This window comes from Bos indicus x Bos taurus, chromosome 10 (genome assembly GCF_003369695.1).
Source record: "Bos indicus x Bos taurus breed Angus x Brahman F1 hybrid chromosome 10, Bos_hybrid_MaternalHap_v2.0, whole genome shotgun sequence".
Lineage (NCBI taxonomy): Eukaryota > Metazoa > Chordata > Mammalia > Artiodactyla > Bovidae > Bos > Bos indicus x Bos taurus.
In genome coordinates, this window is record NC_040085.1 from 61,254,851 (window position 1) to 61,273,775 (window position 18,925).

General features: G+C 36.8%; 1 protein-coding gene across 2 annotated transcripts in view; it reads right to left on the reverse strand.

The window, feature by feature from the left end:
• Window positions 1-209: 209 nt before the first annotated feature.
• WDHD1 (WD repeat and HMG-box DNA binding protein 1) overlaps window positions 210-18,925 on the reverse strand; it is a 53,649-nt gene continuing 34,933 nt past the window's right edge. Inside the window, exons 14-26 of one of the 2 annotated variants that reach the window (XM_027554163.1) lie at window positions 18,011-18,252; window positions 16,440-16,577; window positions 14,726-14,882; window positions 13,223-13,337; window positions 12,209-12,340; window positions 9,962-10,179; window positions 9,749-9,867; window positions 9,509-9,565; window positions 7,478-7,521; window positions 6,880-7,050; window positions 5,916-6,046; window positions 3,145-3,283; window positions 210-1,081 (exon numbers count right to left, since the gene is read on the reverse strand). In XM_027554163.1, coding sequence (XP_027409964.1) covers window positions 884-1,081; window positions 3,145-3,283; window positions 5,916-6,046; window positions 6,880-7,050; window positions 7,478-7,521; window positions 9,509-9,565; window positions 9,749-9,867; window positions 9,962-10,179; window positions 12,209-12,340; window positions 13,223-13,337; window positions 14,726-14,882; window positions 16,440-16,577; window positions 18,011-18,252 — 1,861 coding nt within the window. In that variant the 3' untranslated portion in view covers window positions 210-883. The remainder of the gene's footprint in view (window positions 1,082-3,144; window positions 3,284-5,915; window positions 6,047-6,879; window positions 7,051-7,477; window positions 7,522-9,508; window positions 9,566-9,748; window positions 9,868-9,961; window positions 10,180-12,208; window positions 12,341-13,222; window positions 13,338-14,725; window positions 14,883-16,439; window positions 16,578-18,010; window positions 18,253-18,925) is intronic. The other variant, XM_027554164.1, reaches the window with a different exon arrangement.

Consider the following 18,925-nt stretch of genomic DNA (forward strand, 5'->3'; position numbering starts at 1 on the left):
TGCCTATAACGCGGGAGACCAAGGTTCAACCCTTGGGTGGGGAAGATCTCCTGGAGAAGGAAATGGCAACCCACTCCAATATTCTTGCCTGGAAAATCCCATGGATGGAGGAACCTGGTAGGCTACAGTCCATGGCGTTGCAGAGTCGGACATGACTTAGTGACTGAACAACAACAGAAACAAGATGGGGGTAGTGAAAATTATGGTAATAAACATAAAATATATTTTCTAGAAACACTTCCATTTCATGGAAATACAATGTGAAGACCATATTAAACTAAACATGAAAATGTAAGTTTTATTAAAAAAAAAAAAAAACAGGCAATACAAACAAATAAAAGTAATATATGAAGAAATTTCCAAAACAAAGGTCTCATCTACAAAATTATTTACATGTTTAGGGCCCATATGAAAAAAAATATGGTCCCCTGGGTCCAGTATAGACATAAGAGCAGTCTATAGTAACACACTTTGGAAGAGGACTTTTGTAGTACTTCCCAATATGTGATATTTACCAAACAAGGAACACTCTAGAAGGGGCTTCAATGCTCAGAGGTTTTAAGACCTTGGCTTTGATGATTTTGAAGGTAAGAAACAAAATCAATCCAGCCTGCAATGGGACATGACAGTGGCCTCCAGTCAGTGGCCATGGTCATGCTTCTGAATGGCCCTCCATTTGGGGGCAGAGCAGTCTGCAGAGACGATAGTTTTTACAGATGCCCCGCTACCTGCACCAATATAATTACTGGATTATCTTATAAAGACAAACAGCAATCTTTAAACTCTTTCAAAAATACTTAAAGAGCTTCCTACAGATTTTTTTAAAGGTCTAGATTCACCAAAGATCCATTACTTTCCTAAGTTCTAAATTTACCTCCTTACTCTATTCCTGCTTAAAAGCAAAAGCTGACAGTTTCTGATTCGTAGAAAGATCTAAAGGTTTTTGCTTTTTAGGTAAATTCAAATTCTTCATTTTTTCTTCCTGGTTTTCAGTTTCCTGACTTTCATCGACCACACGTTTTCGCTTCTTTTCTTCAGCTCCATCACTTGCAGTTCCTCCTTTGGCCTTGGCAGCCCATGCCTTTGTAAAAATATTCGAAGAGAAAAGATTACATTTTACAGGAAACATTATGCAGTAAAGCAGCATAATTAGCACTTGAATTGCGAAGCTAATCATTAAGGGTTCTCATTTTTTTGAAAAATAAATTGCTTATTATTTAATTGCAGGGCACATTAAAAAATTTACATTCTAACTATAGTATTTCAATCTAAACTCTGCTTGTATTTAACCATATTTACCATTAACCATTATAACTACAGGTACTGTTTAAAAAAGAAACCTTTTATTTTGAGATTAGTAGAGATTCAGTTGTATTAGAGATTCCATGCAGTTGTAGGAAATAATACAGAAAGCCCCTGTGTCCCCTTTACTCCCCTGTTTCCCTCGACGGTTGCATCTTGCAAAACTATACCGTACTATTACAGCTAGGATATTGACATCGATAAAACCCTCTTTTTATTCCAACTCATTTGTGTGTGTGTGTGTGTGTGTGTGTGTGTGTAATTCTACCGTAGGCTGTGTATTTACCACCACATTCAGGATATAGAACAGTTCCACAAGCACAAGTATCCCTCATGCTGCCCTGCCCTATTCCTCTCCCAGGCTCCATCCCCTGGCAATCAGTACTCTGATCTTCACCCCCATCACTTTGTCATATCACAAATATTACATATGGTATATGTTCTTTTGGGATTGGTTTCTATTCAGTAAGCGAGAACCTAACAGGGTTCACTCACTCCATTTATTTCTTAAACCTCTTTTAATCTCTAACAGTTCCTCCTCCTCCTACTTTATTTTCCTTCCCAGTCATTATTGTTGAAAAGGGTACATGTGACCTGTAGAATTTTTCACGTTAACAGACTGGATTAAGGTTTACACTAAAAATGATGATTACATTTTAAGTATTCAAAAACATGACCACAAGTTTTGCCATGTCTCTTCCTCTTTTCCTGCATAAGCTGACAGTTTCAGCTTATGGTCTTATTCATTCAGATGCCATTTTATTTAATACTTTAGAATTTTTATCCTTTTATAAATGCTCACAAAAAACGAGACACACAAAGATGCTAATGAGATTCTAAAGAAGGTTAGAGGTGGTTAGACTAGTTTCTAGTTTCCTCATTTTGCAATACCTTTATTTTGTAAAACCAGTTTATCAAGGTAAGTATCTATGTCACAAGGTACCCATTGCTGTACCCTTGTCATCCCTGGGGAAGGTAAGTCTGAGATTTGATACAACATACACATTCCTTCCCCTTGTAAAAGAAAGCTGCTCCTAGCCTTTTTCTACATGGCAGAGAATGACCTAAGAAGCAACAGGTACAAGTCACCTGTCCTAATTTCCACATGAAAGGCTAGAACAGAACACCGATTGTTTCCTCACAAAGCAGTATTCTTATTTAGTATTCAATGTGGAAGTAAATAGTATTTTAAGAAATTCTGCTTACAAGGGCTCTAAAGCAGTTGTCCAAAAATGTGAATTAATTCCAGTTGTACTTACTAATTTTATTTGATTCTGACTTAAAAGCAATGTACTTTTTCTTGGGCTATTCCCCTAACTTACAATATGCAGAAACTTATACAGATGTAGGTAGTATATCTGCCAAAAAATTAACCATCAACACTAAATAATTATTATATAGATCTAGATGTCAAATGGAGAAGGCGATGGCACCCCACTCCAGTACTCTTGCCTGGAAAATCCCATGGATGGAGGAGCCTGGTGGGCTGTAGTCCATGGGGTCGCTAAGAGTCGGACATGACTGAGCGACTTCACTTTGACTTTTCACTTTCATGCATTGGAGAAGGAAATGGCAACCCACTCCAGTGTTCTTGCCTGGACAATCCCAGGGACGGGGGAGCCTGGTGGGCTGCCGTCTATGGGGTCACACAGAGTCGGACACGACTGAAGTGACTTAGCAGCAGCAGCAGATGTCAAAACTGACATTTCGTTTGTTGCATCTCCTCTCCACCAAGAGTTTGAGTGTATTCAGTTTTAAAACACAGAAAAAAAGCATTTTCTATAAGAATTTTTAAAAGCCAGGAATTCACTAAAGTCTCAATCTCAGTACAATTATTCTTACCTTCCTTTCTTCAGATGACAGTACTTTAAATCGAACCATTCCTTCTTTTATTATGTCTGCTTCATCTGAAAAGTCAGGATTGTCAGACAAAATATTACTTCTGTTTTCTTCCAGCCACATCTGGAACCCGGTCTTAGGCCTAAAATAGCAATTATGCAAAAAAAGTTTTATACTTAAGATAGTTCTGGAGTGCTTTATGATTTTTCAGGTTAGTAATTAACCATTAGTCTTTGCATACCTATATATAATGTAAGACAGACACAATTAATTACACTTGTTAATATTCATAATTACATATTACTTAAAACTGCCTAGAGACTGCAGGAATAATGAGTTGAAAGAAATTCTTTGTAAGATCAATTCAAAGGGATTATTCACATTTATATTTTCCAAGCACATTTATATTTTCCAAGCACTCTTTAATGAATATTGACAGGCTCAAGGTCTCCAATCTTCCTTAGCCCCTCTAGTCCAATAAAACCCTTCCATGAATTCTTGGTAGCCTTTCTCCATTCCCTAAACCAGCTATCTGAAATCTTCATGATTTCCCTCAAGCTCCTTTCTCCTGCTAGCACAGCTGACCTGGGAGCCTAGGTCAGTTCTTCTACCATTATGTAAAGCATGGACACAGCATACACGTCAATGTTACTAGATTTCAGTTCTGACACAAACTGTTTTTTAGGTCACACTTGAAGATTTAACACAAATATTTTAACATTTACTGATCACTTTTCTTCTGTATAGGTTGTTGAAAGTATAAAAAATTTAATCTTCTTAAATAAAATTTTCACTGTTTAATAGCTAAATTAAATTCAGGACAAAAAAAAAAAAAAAAAAAACTACAGCTACCCTGTCAAATTAAATTGGTTAACACGAGATGTGAGAGTTGGACTATAAAGAAAGCTGAGCACCGAAGAATTGATGCTTTTGAACTGTGGTGTTGGAGAAGACTCTTGAGAGTCCCTTGGACTGCAAGGAGATCCAACCAGTCAATCTTAAAGGAAATCAGCCCTGAATATTCATTGGAAGGACTGATGCTGAAGCTGAAGCTCCAAGGCTTTGGCCACCTGATGCGAAGAACTGACTCATTTGAAAAGACCCTGATGCTGAGAAAGATTGAAGGCAAGAGAAGGGGACGACAGAGGAGGAGATGGTTGATGGCATCACCGACTCAACGGACATGAGTTTGAGTAAACTCTGGGAGTTGGCGATGGAGAGGGAGGCCTGGCGTGCTGCAGTCCATGGGGTTGCAAAGAGTTGGACATGACTGAGCAATTGAACATGAGATACAGTTACATGAAATTCATAAACTCAGAAATGAAATGGTGAGACTTTTCTGGTGGTCCAGTGGTTAAGAATCCTCCTATCAATACAGGGGATTCAGATTCAGTCCCTGCTCAGGGAAGATTCCACATGCTGCCAGACAACTGCAACTAGTGAGCCCACCCACACACTGCAACCGCTAAAGCCCACACGCTCTAGAGCCCACTGCAACAAGAGAAGCCATTGCAATGAGAAGCCTGTGCACCACAACAAAGACCCAATGCAGCCAAAAATAAATAAATTTTAAAAACTGAAATAGTGACTTTTTCAGTATAGCTGACGTATTTCAAATAAATCTAGCATACAAGAGATCAATAAATTTGGTAACATAATGAGTTGGTGGACAAACAGGGACTCTCGTATTGCTGGGGGTGTATAAAATGATACAAACATCCATGCAGAGCAATTTTGCACTATCTTTCAAAATTGTAAGTGTACATTAGCTTGAACCATACAGGAATCCACCTTACAGCGGCTGCTGCTGCTGCTGCTAAGTTGCTTCAGTTGTGTCTGACTCTGTGCAACTCCATAGAAGGCAGCCCACCAGGCTCTTCCGTCCCTGGGATTCTCCAGGCAAGAGTACTGGAGTGGGTTACCATTTCCTTCTCCAATGTATGAAAATGAAAAGTGAAAGTGAAGTCGCTCAGTCGTGCCTGACTCTTAGCGACCCCATGGACTGCAGCCTACCAGGCTCCACGTCCATGGGATTTTCCAGGCAAGAGTACTGGAGTGGGGTGCCATTGCCTTCTCCGATCTTACAGCTATATGTATATAATATTCATATAAAGTTATTAATTGTACTACTATTTGTACCAGCAAAAAACCAGCAATGACTTTCTGTCCACTTTCAGAGAACTAAATAAATTATGGTACAGCCATTCAATGAATGTAAAAAGATTAAAGAAACTCTTCATGTAGTAATAAGGAATGATCTGCAAAACCTGCTCTTAAGTGAAAAAAATAAGGCACAGAACAATGTACATACTATCATTTTTGTAAACTAAAAAAAATGCATAGAATAATTCTAGAAGGCTATAGAAGAAATTTGTGCAGTGAGTATTTGTGCACAGGGAACTGAGTGGATAGGAAAAAGATTTACTCTTCACCACACATCTTTTTGTATCTTTTGACTGTGTTTCTCCCATATAACTATATTATTTAAAAACAAAAAATGAACTAATTAAAAAATATAGTATCCCAGTAAAATGTGTCCATAATTTAAAACACAGATAGTTTATCAAAGCATACTTTAATAAGTAATGTAAATAGATACTAATCAATATTTGTGGCTTCCCTAAAATTACATGATTTCAGAATGCCCACTACCTGTGCCAATGTATTATTTATATTAATGAATAACAGGGCCACATAATTTTGTATGGCTACTTCTATGTGCCTTTTATTGGAATATTGCATCTTGAGAATACTAAATTTTTCTATGTACTGACCTTTGGTTTTCAGTGTTTTGAGGACACACAGCTGGGGTTTCAGATGATGAATTTTTAGGATTTTCTTCTTTTACTTCCTCAGTCCTGTCAGCTTGGGAAGTTCTTTTCTGGAAAAAGGATGCTGCAGATGCCTGTGAAAAAAAACATGTGAATACTGCAACAAAATCTAGCATGACTCTGTATGTTATGAGCAAATTTGGAAAAATGTGGAAAAATATCTATTATTATTTAGAATTCTTACACTAACATGTAAGTCCTAAGGTTTTCTGTTGAAAGTAAATATTTATACACATGCATACAAAACTTCCAAAAAACTATACCTCAAATTAGTTTACCTATTTTACTGATGACAAATCTGGGATAAAATTATCAAAACCAGGAGAAAATCTGGGAGGAAAACTCAGAATACAGAACAGGAAAGATTAGGGCCAGCTACTAAGCTAGCTGTCATTAAACAGGGACAGGCATCAGAACTGTCTAGGAAATGAAAAAAATATAGACACATGCCTGAGTCCCTGGCCTGGGTCTATACATTAATAGTAATACAATCATGGAAGGGACATCTCATCACATTGTCACAGTTACTGGGTAATCCCATCACACTTGAGGGGAGGGGCTGCACAAGGTCATGAGGACCAGGAGGCAGGAATGACTGGGGCTCTCTGAGTCTCTTCTAAACAAATGCTAATACACATCTCTTTCAAAAATCACTGGCTTGGTTTAATTGGGAGCATTTTTAATACTTTCTTAAATATCTGGCAGCTGTATAATATGATTTAAAGTATTAATATTTTAAAAAAGTGATTTCAAAGCAAAATTAGAATTGAGAACCACTGATCTTACTACACTATCAGTTATGAACAACCAGAGCCTCCTGTCTCATACCTGAAAAAGTGAACAAAACTAAAGTAAGACAAAGAGACCACGAGCTGTTTACTGTAGATGAAGGCAGCTGAAATCATACCTGCTTAGGTTTTGGCTTTGGAATCAAGGGCTTTATAACTGGAGACTTTTCATTATCTGTAGCTCGATTAAGTGCAGTAGATTTCTTAGATGATTTGTTCATAGTGTCTAAAATATTAGTTGAACGTCCTGAACTCACTGAAATGGCTGGCTCTTTGGAATTGCCCGATACCTAAAGAGCAAACTAGTATTAGCATTTCATAAAGCTTAAAGAAGGAAAAAAACCCAAGAGATTTGTTTTTCCTTTAAATTTCTATTAGGTTTATATTGTAGTCTAACCTTTAGAACTGAATACATTTGGTATAATCCAGACTGATGCACATATTCCCAAATACCACATCCCCAAGAAAAATAGGGAGTACCTTTCAAAACTGTAGGTTCTTAGAAGATAAGTAGAAAATAAAATTCTCGGTCCAAGTATGAACTAGTGCTGCTTTCATTTTTATTTTAAAATATTTACTTACTTAAATATTTTAAAATTTAATCTGCTGCCGTCTTTAATGCCTCTAAGTCTGGGGAGGGTCATCTGGTAGTTTGGAAATCTCTCTCTGTATGGAAATGTATTTAAGTAATAGAAAACATCACTGGAAAGAGTTTACCTTGAAGGGGTTTATTCGTCCTTGGCTGCTAGAGGTAACTGCACCTTTCATAAGAAAGAAACCCTCACTTAATAGTCGTAAAACTGAGAAGACTTTTGACTTCTACAATAATGATGAATATTTTAATCTGTATTATATGAAAATACTGTACTTTGCAACTTTAAAACTATTAATAACTATATGTGACCTCTGTCCCACTGTTAAGACGAAATAAAAGCTATTAGATGATGAGAGCTATTCCAAGTTGCCACTATGCAATATATTTACACAAATACAGTATGTAGAGATCTACTCTTTTCTCACATTACCAAGGAAGAATGGTGCCTTATTTTAGCTAATTGTTAATTCCTCTACAAGTGCTCTAGATTCCACCCCTGCTTTTCAAGAAACTGCTTTTCAAGAAATTCCCATTCCTGCTTTTCAAGAAACTGAATTAATGGCTACATGCATCATCTTTGACTTTTCCTTCTTCATTGGCTTCTTAAGTTTCCTAACTTAAAGAAACAAATAGAAAACACATTCTCTGCCACACACAACCCTCACCCCTCATATAATTCAGTCTCACATCCCCTAAGCAGTCAAATTTCTCAAGAGCTGTCTACACAGCTATTCCCATTCCCTCACTATTCATATGCTCCTCCAACCAAAACATGGCTTCCAGCCCTACCATCCTGCAGGATCTATTCTTTCTAAGAACTCAATAAACTCTATGTAGCCCAAACTGGTGGACCTTTTCCAGCCAACACCTTATTTGACCTCTCAACAACATTCCACACAGCCAAGGGTTCCTTTCTTTTTGAGAGTATCTCCCCACTGACTTCTGAGATAATGCATTCCCTGGCTTACCTCCTTCCTCTCTGTTCTCATTTTCTTTTGATGGTGCCTCCTCCTCTTCCTCTACCTGATGTATAAATGTTGGGGATTCCCTAAGCCTAAGCTCATTTTCTCCTCACTTTGATCCTCCCCAGTGCTCACTTACACATACCTGTGGTTTAAACTGTTATACTCACATCAACAATCTTAACTTCTATATCTGCATCCCAGAGATACTACTTTCCCGAGCTCTTGACCCAAACAGCCCATAGTAATTTCATCATCCTCCTATCTAAAGATACATTTCCCTACTCCTGACTCAGTAAATGGCACCATCACTCACTCAAGTACTCAAGCCAGAAACTGACAGCCATTCTCCACACCCTGAACTTCCATACCCTCTACATTACTTTCAGAAATGTCTCTTCAATTCCTCCCTTTCTTCAACAATTACCACCACCCCAGTCTAGGTCACTATCAATCTCACTTGGGACTACATCAGTAGCCTCCTTATACACAACCCTCCTCTGCACAGTGTGCCATATATGCTCCTGATTAAAACCTGCAACAGCCTCCCGGCAACCCCAAAATAAAGGTCAAAGTCCTTACCATGGCCTACATGGATCTGCATGGTTTGGTTCCTGTTCACCGCTCCAAAACCATCCAGCACCGATTTCTCTTTGCTCTCTGTCCTCTGTGAACCACTCTTCAAAGTTCATACATGCTGTCCCTTAAGCCCACATGATTCTCTTCTGCTCCCATCTACCTTTGCCTGGCTGCCTCATTCCTCCTTGAGATCTCCGCTTTAAACATTCCACGAGGCGCTCCTTGGGGTCCCAACTATCCCCCCCCCCACTGACTAGATTACAGTCATCTGTTATATGCTCTTTTAATAATCTGTACACATGTAGAAGTATATTTTCAAAATCAGAATAATGTATGTATATACTTTTAAAAGCCAACTGGTATAAGGTTTATGCAGGGATCAAATATGCACATCCACTTCACTTCTGTATCTTCCCTCTAGTCAAATACCTGACACACAATAGGCATTTAGTAAGTATCTGTTAAATAAACACAGTTTCACTAACACTTCTGATTGAAAATAACAACTACAACAAAATAGGCCCTGAAGAGTAAGGGGTATTTGAGTAGATGTAGCACTTTAAGGATTACTTCAAAATTTCCTTCATATTTACAAAATCAAAAATGTCTTACCTGACTTAAGAGCTGGCATATCAGAGGAATCTGCACTTTTGAAAAATGGGTTCTGTCCTATAGAATAATTAAAACAATACAGTGTAAATGGGAATATAAAGGAATCTTCTGTAATCAACAGTCAGACAAAAAGACACCTTGAAAATGTATGGGTATTCAATTTCCCTCAGCCAAGTAAAATGAAGGAAGTCACACAAATGACACTTCTCATCTTTAAACTGCCTTTAAAATGTATTTTACCATGTTTGTGTATTTCTGTATTTTCTTCTGTATTATCAGCTTCTCCATTATCCTCCGTATCTTCTTCAACTTGATTTCTGAGCCTTGGCTGACTCCACTCTGTAGAAGTATTACTATAACTAAAAAAGAGTAATATTATTCAATAAAGAGCAATGAAAAGACCAGGTCAATATTGCAGGATAGTAAAACTCAAACAACTTGAGTATTTCTTACCCAACATTCAACTTTTTCCTGAAATCTTCTTCTTCCTCTTCCTCAGCTTGGGTGGCTGCCAATTCTGCTGCCTTCTCTACAGCCAGTTCACCAAGTCTTTGGGCCAGTATTAATCTCCGAGAACGAGAAGCATACTTAATGGCTAAATTCACAGCATTTTGAGTCATTAGACCAGCAAGTTCCACACAACGAAATTCCCGCTCCAGTTTACAGGAAAGCTAAAGGAAAAAAGGATGGGAGGGGATAAATTATGTTATGTAAAACTTTTTGAAAAATAAAAGAAAGATACTCCTGGTAGAACAAACAGTTTTCTTGAGACTGTATCTCTGATTTTAAGATGTACATTTTTACACATTTTAATATCTCTTGAAGTTGAAAGCATCTTACAATTGCTGGTGAGTCAGTTTAATTGGCAGCATTTTTTCGTAAGTGACTTTTACACTCAATAATGAAATATGACATAACATTTCAAATTATAAATTGCAAGAAGAGTAAGGGATTTATTTAAAATTAAAAAATGGTTTCCCACCCATTCCACCACCTGCAGTCACCAAATAGGGTAGCAAATTGAAAGAAAGAATAGATTGTAAATGATTTGTTTGTTATTACTTTGTCCAGAAGTGGCACACAAAAGCTACCAAGTGAATTTGGGTGGGCAAGTAGATTTACCCATTAGTTTTCTAAGTATGATTGTCCATGATCTCTAACTACTAGAAACAGTTATACAATTTCTAAATTAGCAAGCAACCTCCTTTTTCTTGCTATATTTTTTATACTTGCAATATAAAATGAAGAATACTCATTTATCATCTCTCACAGAACATGGACTTTCTTCTGGTATGAATTTTAACAACTCAAAGTAAGGCAACTGAAGTATTTACAACATGAGGAAAATGAGTACTTTGAAGACAACTAAAAGTCTCACAACTCATGGAAGTATTATCTTGTTACTTAACATGTCAAATCTGATTCATCAGCAGACGCTTTAGATATTTACTTGCACATCCTTCTCAAGTTTTCCAGAATCACTTATCTATAAATAGTACCTCTCAGTCTGGATGGTACGCTGCCTCAGGAGGCATTTGGAAATGAAAGTAGTATAGTTTCCTAGTAACTAGGTGGAACTATGGGCATTTGCCAGGGGACAGGAATACTAAAGAACTAACAGAGTGCTATGACCACCCTGCTGAGGAACACTGTACTCCAGGGTAAAAGCTCCTCTAGGACTAAAGCATGAATAACTCAAACAGGTTTCCTTACCTGTGTTGTAGGAAATAAAAAGGTTACTAGTTCATGTTGGTATACAAATGGGACTTTGTAAATGGAACAAAACTTTCTCTACAGTAAACTAATTAAATTTCTTTAATACTAAACTCAAGGCAGTGTTACATTGAGGTGACATGGTGAATACCACCACCTTTTGGAGACTGAAGTTACAATCAGTTCTATGGACTTAGATATCACTTTTCCCTCAGAACTCTTTTTCTCAACCTTAAAATGAAACGAAAAGTCTGGGCCATTTACTCTCTGAGGAAATACTGAGGTCTACTGTGTATTAGACACTGTTAGTGCCTGGTAAATGGCAGAGAACGAGACATGGTCATGGCCCTCAAGGGGTTTATAGTCTAGTACAAGAAGAGCAGAGAAAAAATTACATTATATTCCTCCTCATAAACCAACCTACAACGAGAATACAAACTTAAGAACTTTATCTTTCAAAAAGTTCTTTTATCTTTAAAGATAAATGTACTTAAATATCCAGGGTATCAAACCTGGTCACTGGCTACAAACTTTTACTACACACAGCTGCCTAAGAGGATAACAAAAGACAGGCTTTCTAAAAGCCTGATCAAAATTCTTAAGACTGCTCATTCAGCCTTGGAGATCTAAAAGTCTACACTCAAACTTTATCCATTGCATATGATAAGAGCAGGAGCTGGAGCCACTTCTCAAACTTTATGAACAAGCATCCAAATTACCTACAGGACCTGTTACAGTACAGACCAGTGGGCAAAAATAAAAACGGAGTCAGCACCAAAACAGTTCATTTCTTCCTGTGTTCTGAGGTAGTATCTTTAATATTTTAACTGCAACATCAACTGGGAAACTGGTATTTTTAAGGGAGAAAAATACCAATACCACCAGATACAGCTTAAGAATTGTAGGTTGTGAAAACTGCTAATTCATATACCATTAACATATTCAACCTAGAGAAAACATTTTCCCCACTGTATTTATTTTACTCACCGCAAGCATTTTCAGTAAAAGTTCCTGTTGTTCTTTTGTTGCTTGATTTTTAGCGCTCTCTTCATATTCATAACCATTTTTTGCTAAATAATCAAGGTGGTTGTGAAATATAACTGAACGCCAATACTGTTCCTGCAAAAGTGGAACAACTGCTTAGGGTCAACTATCAGCTGACTATCAGGCAAGAGTTAAATATTTATCATATGACAGCAGTTTCTGAATAAAATATTTTCTGAAACATTCCTTTCTACAGCTTACTTTGCAATTCAAATTGTAATGTAATACTATGGTTTGACTTTATCTTCTGTACTTGAAAACAGGGGGTGGAATACAGTGACTCTTGAACAATGTAGCAGGCAGAAGCACCTACCCTCTGTGTAATTGAAAATCTCCAAGCAATTTATAGTCAGCCCTCCTTATATGCTGTTGCTCCATAATCAGAGGTTCAGTATCCTCAGATTCAACCAACCTTGGATCATGTAGTACTGTAGTATTTACTATTGAAAAAACCCATGTACAAATGGACCCCCACAGTTCAAGCCCATGTTCTTCAAGGGTCAACTGCAGAGCATTTTAAAGATTCTTAGTTATCATGGTTAATGCTCAGAGAACTTGTTAAACTAGATTTGTAAAAGCTGATTTGTTTCTTGTTTAGAATTACCAGTTCCAAGATATCAATGACTCAGGGCTAGAACTAAAATTAGGCAAGCCTGGTGCCTAGGGTACAAAATTCAAGGAGGCACATCCTCTTAACAACTTGTCCAAGCCTGACAGTGAGTGCCTTACCTAGTGAGGCCCTAATGGTCATACCCATTTATCTCTTAGACACAGTCCCTGGAAGCAGAGATGGCAACCGGGTACCCTGAGGTTCACAAGACCTCCTCCCTCCCAGCTGCTGCTATTATTTAATTATAAAGTAAGGAATACAGAACAAAAGTCATCAGAATAATTTTAAATGCCTGTATTATAGGCAGGTATCATCAAACTGAGTGTCAAGATAAGATTTGTGCATACCTCCATCTGTCCTTTCTCTGTGGCAGTCTGACAGTAAGGAAGCTTAAAGGACAAAACAGCTACAGCAGGGCGTGGAAGGGTGGGAGGAAATCGAGAACCTTTGCAAGGAATACACCTGTCAGAAAAGAAAGAGTCTCACCATAAAAACTTTTTAAAAATATCATAAAAACTGCTACATTATAAATTTTCCAAAAGTCCGTTAACTTGGAATAACATTATTCCAAATTTCCCTTTTAAAAAAGTACTTTAGGGGACTTCACTGGAAAAGACCCTGATGCTGGTAAAGACTGAAGGGAGAAGGAGAAGGGGACAACAGGATGAAATGGTTGGATGGCATCACTGACTCAATGGATATGAGTTTGAGCAAGCTCCAGAAGATGGTGAAAGACAGGAAAGGCTGACATGCTGCAGTCCATGGGTTGCAAAGAGTTGGACACAACTGAGTGACTGAACAACTGGCGGTCCAGTGGCTAAGACTCTGTGCTCCCAATGCATGGATTCAATCCCTGGTCAGGGAATTAGACCCCACATGCTGCCACTAATCCTGCATAATGCAAAGAAGTCTGAAGATCATATGTGCCACAATTAAGAGCTGACACCACGAAATAAATATATAAATATTATAATAAACAAACAAAAAACTACTTCAGGCCTGATTAACTAAAAAAACTATCCCTCTACATATTTCAATTACTACAAAAATCCCTCCCTACATCAGCTTTACTAAATGAACAATCACTAAGTGAAATCAGCTCCTTTCAGATTTTTCCTTAGCAAAATGTCCACTTTCAAAATATAGAAATTGTGGCATAAATACTTGTCACAGGATCCATATTAGAAAACAGATTACCCTTAAGATAAAAAGGTGATAAAGCATATTCACTTTCATTCCTCAGTTTGGAAATACTTGGTAACTATTGGTAGAAAGTGTCATATAAGAGAAAAAGATGATGAAATGTCCAATACAGGTTAAGTGTTTATTATTAGATATTAGTGACAGTGAAGCAGAAGATGCACTATCATTGTAAAAAGGTTATAATGTATATCTATCTGCTCTGCTATGCCTTGTGTTAATAGTTCAGTTGGCAAGGACTTTTCTGACAAGATATGTAAGGCACTTATACATGCCCATCAGGATGAGTACTTATGTAATTTATAATTAAAAAATATTCATTCATCATAGTGCTTTATATACGTAGAATACTCTTTTAATGTATGTACTCCCAATTCTTAGCTCCCCGACCTAAGGTTGAACCTGTGCTCCCTGCACTGGGAGCTCCGAGTCTTAACCACTGACCACCAGGGAAGTCCCTTAATTTCTATTTTGTTCAATAAGCTCTAAGTCAAGCAATTGGTTGAAAACTTCATAGTGAATATAAAGAAATTCTTAATTTAGTGACTAGGGAAAACAAATAAATTAACTAAGTTGACAGGATAGGCACAATACAAAGAATTTCAAAGTACTTTTAAAAAGAGTCAACTGAGCATTTTCTAATAGCCCACCTCAGCTGCTGGGGATTTTCATGGATACCAACCACCCAGTAGTGATCAGATTTTCCTTTACAGTGTTCTCTTGTGTTACATACAGGAGTCCATGTATGACCAAGTCCTCTGTTAAGCATTCGAACAATGCCTTCTGAATCCACATAACATGGGGTACCTATATACCAACAGAAAAACAAATCACCTGGAATCATAGCTATGTATTTGTTAAATAAATCTTTTTTTCAAAAATACACACCGATCACTTAACCTTCAATTCAAAATGAAAACAAACACCCCCTCCAAAAAAACCAAAAGGGCAAATAATCCAAGATTATTTCCCATAACATTTCATTAACCACAGAGTAAGACTTAATTGAACAAAAAGGAAAAAAAAATCTGCAAGTGATATGACTTAAAGAGGGGGAAAAAAAAAAACCCTGATGAATTCAGTGAAAACTATGCCACCTGCTGGAATACAGCAGTTTTTAAAAAAGCCAATTTCAGGAAAGAAGTTAAAACTTGAATCTGATGATTCCTTAGTCGAGAGAGACTTGGAAATATGAGCAGAACCTGATGCAAGGTGATGATATAGAGAAATGCGTCTTTAGTATTCTTCTTCCCCCTCTCTCCTGGTCTCGTCACTGTTCTATTTCCAACAGTTCCCCACTGCTCTCTTCCTAAACTTACCTAGGGAACAAGTAAGCATCCCTGTTTCCCCACCTACTCTGCCCCCATTTCAGGAAATGCACGGTACATTTCCGAAATATCCTTTTTTTTATCTGAGACTTCACATCCCTCTTACTAGCAGTTTCCTCAGGGTCTAGATCTGATAGGTAATTGGAAGAAAAAACCAAACCAATAAAAATGGAAGTTATTAATGGTCACATTACTATAGCATAAGTGACTAATATCTCAATAGAAAACACATTCAGAAATGGTTGGATTTTTAAAAACAAACTGGAGTTTCCAATGATGAATCCCCAAGAATAGAAATATTTAAGCCAGAAGACAGGGTTGACAGGTGCCTTAAAATAAGGCACTCCTTAGTGTCCTTCAAACGTCTGTCATAACCCACTACTGGGTCTGCAACAGGACACTGTTCAGTAGAAATATGTGAGCCACAAATATAATTTGTAATTTCTTAGTGCCACATGAGAAAAGGGGGAAAAATGTGAAGGCAATTTTAATAATATTTTTATTCAATCTAATATCCAATACTATCATTTTATCATGTAATCAACGTAAAAGAATTACTGAAATTTTTTACATCCTTTTTTCCATACTAAGCCTTCCAAATTTGCAAAGTATTTTATAGTTATAGCACATCTCAACTCAGATTAGCCACTTTTCAAGTGCTCAGCAGCCACATTTGGCTGGTGGTTACTGTAGTGAACAATGCAGCAATAGAAAATTCCTGATTTCCACGTAGACTCTGCTAGAAAAGCCAAAATTTGAACAGGTACTTGTATCTCCTCTTTACTAGCTAATAAACTTTCAGAAAAATTTATTTCCCTCTTAGTAAGTTTTCTAATCAGAAGAAGACATCTTGTACATAAAACAGCAGCTACCTTCCCTGGAAACCCTAGTTTTCAGTTCTGTTAACATATTAAAATAAAGTACTTTAAACATAAAATACAGACAAATTATCTTTAAACAAATTAATTAGGAATAAAATAATGAACAACAATTTTCTTCTTGAAAAATATCTTTAATATAAATAAATTTATCTTGCCTTCAGCTGAAAATCCAACCCATACAAGATAGGATTTCCTTGTAAGAGGAAGAGGATCACCATGCAAAATTTGTTTTTTCTTTTTCCCTAGCTCTAGCAGTTGAACTCCAAGGCACTGATCCCCATCAAATCCTGTACCTAGTGAGAAAATGTAAATATAAGTCAGGTATCAATGGTTAATTATAGTTATAATAATTAATCTATTTTCTGTGAATTTAGGTTATTTTGTGATAAATTCCTAGATTAATTAGCAGTACTTTTTATAGATAATCTTTTTATCTGAGGCACCAATAAGGCATTAGAACAGTATGTTACATAAATGAGAACTTTACATAAAGTGGTAATGTATGTAGTAATTCTCAAGAATTGAGATTTATAAGTGGTAATTCTCAAGAATATAACTGTAAATACTCAAAAAGTATTTACAGAGAGCTTTCTTTGTACCAAGTACTGAGGCTACAATGTAAATAAGACAAAGTCAGTGTTCTCATGAAATTCATATTCAGGTAGGAGAGGAAAAACCAATTTAAAAAAGAAAGAAAATACTAAGTGTCATCATTGAGGATTAAAATACTAATGTGATACAGAGGGTCAGACTGAGTGGCTACTTTAGACTGGACAAAGGTGGCCCTTGGAAAAAGTGAAATTTAAACTGAGATACGATTTGCAAGTTGGAGCTGGCCATCCAAATGGTAAGAGGAGGAGCACTATGGTAGATAGGGGACAGTTAATGAAAAGGGCCCAATGGAACAAACATGGTGATTTTGAAGAACACAAAGAAGTCAGTAGGGCCAGAATCACTGACAAGAGAAAACATAGTAAGAGATGAGGCTGAAGAGGCAGGCAAAGGTCAGTTCATGTAGGACTTGGCCACCCGTGACAACAAGTTTGAGTTTTATTCTAAAGCAACAGAAAATCATTAGAGGAATCTGTGCAGAAGAGGGAAGTGACTGGATTTATGTTTTTAAAAAATTAACAGTAAGAACTGAAGATGAAAAGCTAGTCAGAGGTTACCGTAACACCTAAGAGACGATGTCTCATTTGGACTGAGGTTTTAGTGGAGGTGTGGAACGTGTTGTGTGCACTGACATGATATGACTTTGCTGACAGAAGTGATGCTAGGGGTGTGAGGGAAGAGAAGAATCAAAGATAACTCTTACATTTCTGCCTTGAATACTGGCAGTACGCCATTTATCAAGATCAAAAAACGAAGGAGCAAGTTCGGAGGGGAAAAAAAGCCCAGAGGCTTTACTGTGACCAAGTTAAGTTTGAGGTGTGTCAAAACTCTACACAGAGATTTCAAGTTGACAACTGGATATGTAAGTCTGCAGATATAAGAAGGGAGTAGGGTTGATGATACTAACTTACGGTCATGAACACAGAGATGTACTAAAGCCATGGGTCTTAATGAAATAACTCAGGGTAGTTTCTCAAACTGTATTTTTTTACTTGTGAGTCATAAAATTAATCCAGATCAGTAACCTATTAAGACCAGTCTTAGCACAATGATGGGTACTAAAGACAGAATATGAAGAATACAAAAGAATATAAAATACTAGAAAAAAATCTACCTCTGTGATAAACAATGACAAGCTGTTCTCCATGTCCAGCCATTGACACAATAGGCCCAGGGAGACTGAAGACCTCTTTTTGAACACCTCCAATGGTAAACAAGCGAAGAAGCAAGGAGCTAGTGGCAGCAGCAGCCCATCCCTGACCAAGACATATGGCTTCAATATCTTCATTCGGAGGCATGTCTACTATCCACTCTTTGCTTGAATCCCAAGAACTAAGGTGCAGGCAGTGAAGCTTGCTAAAAATTAAAACAAGACAAAAACAATCAAACTTTCACATTTGATATTATATATATATATATATATAAAAAGCATGATACTCAAAATCAAGTAACAAAGTCAAATAGTTTATTTTTCTATTATAACAAATAGAATAAAATCAAATAGTTTATTTTTGATAAACAATAACAAAATCAAAGTTTATTTTTCTATTATACACAAATAACGGCATCTTTATATGTTGTATAATATACACAAAAAACAACCGTTTATAAACAAAACAGCTTTAAGAAAGTAATTATGAAATATCCTTAAAATGTACTATGTTAAAACTATTAACAGTCATGTTATTAAAGAATATTCAAAGATACAGGAAAATGTTCACAACATGTTAAATGGAAAAAAACCCAGGATAAAATCAGCAGAACATGATTCAAGGTTACACACACACATAAAAATCATGACTATATTTTTAAAAAGAAAGGAAGCATCAAAATGATCAGCAAGAGTGCTCTCATTGCTGAGGACAAAAACAAAACCTTTAATATGGGAGAATAAAGAGAAAAAAAATTAAATATTATCGCACCAGGGAGATTACCAACCACTGCTAACAATTTGATTTGTGCTTCCAGTCTTTTTACTTTTGCGTCTATATATACATGTAAGTTGTTATGAAACCTAAGCTTCAGAATG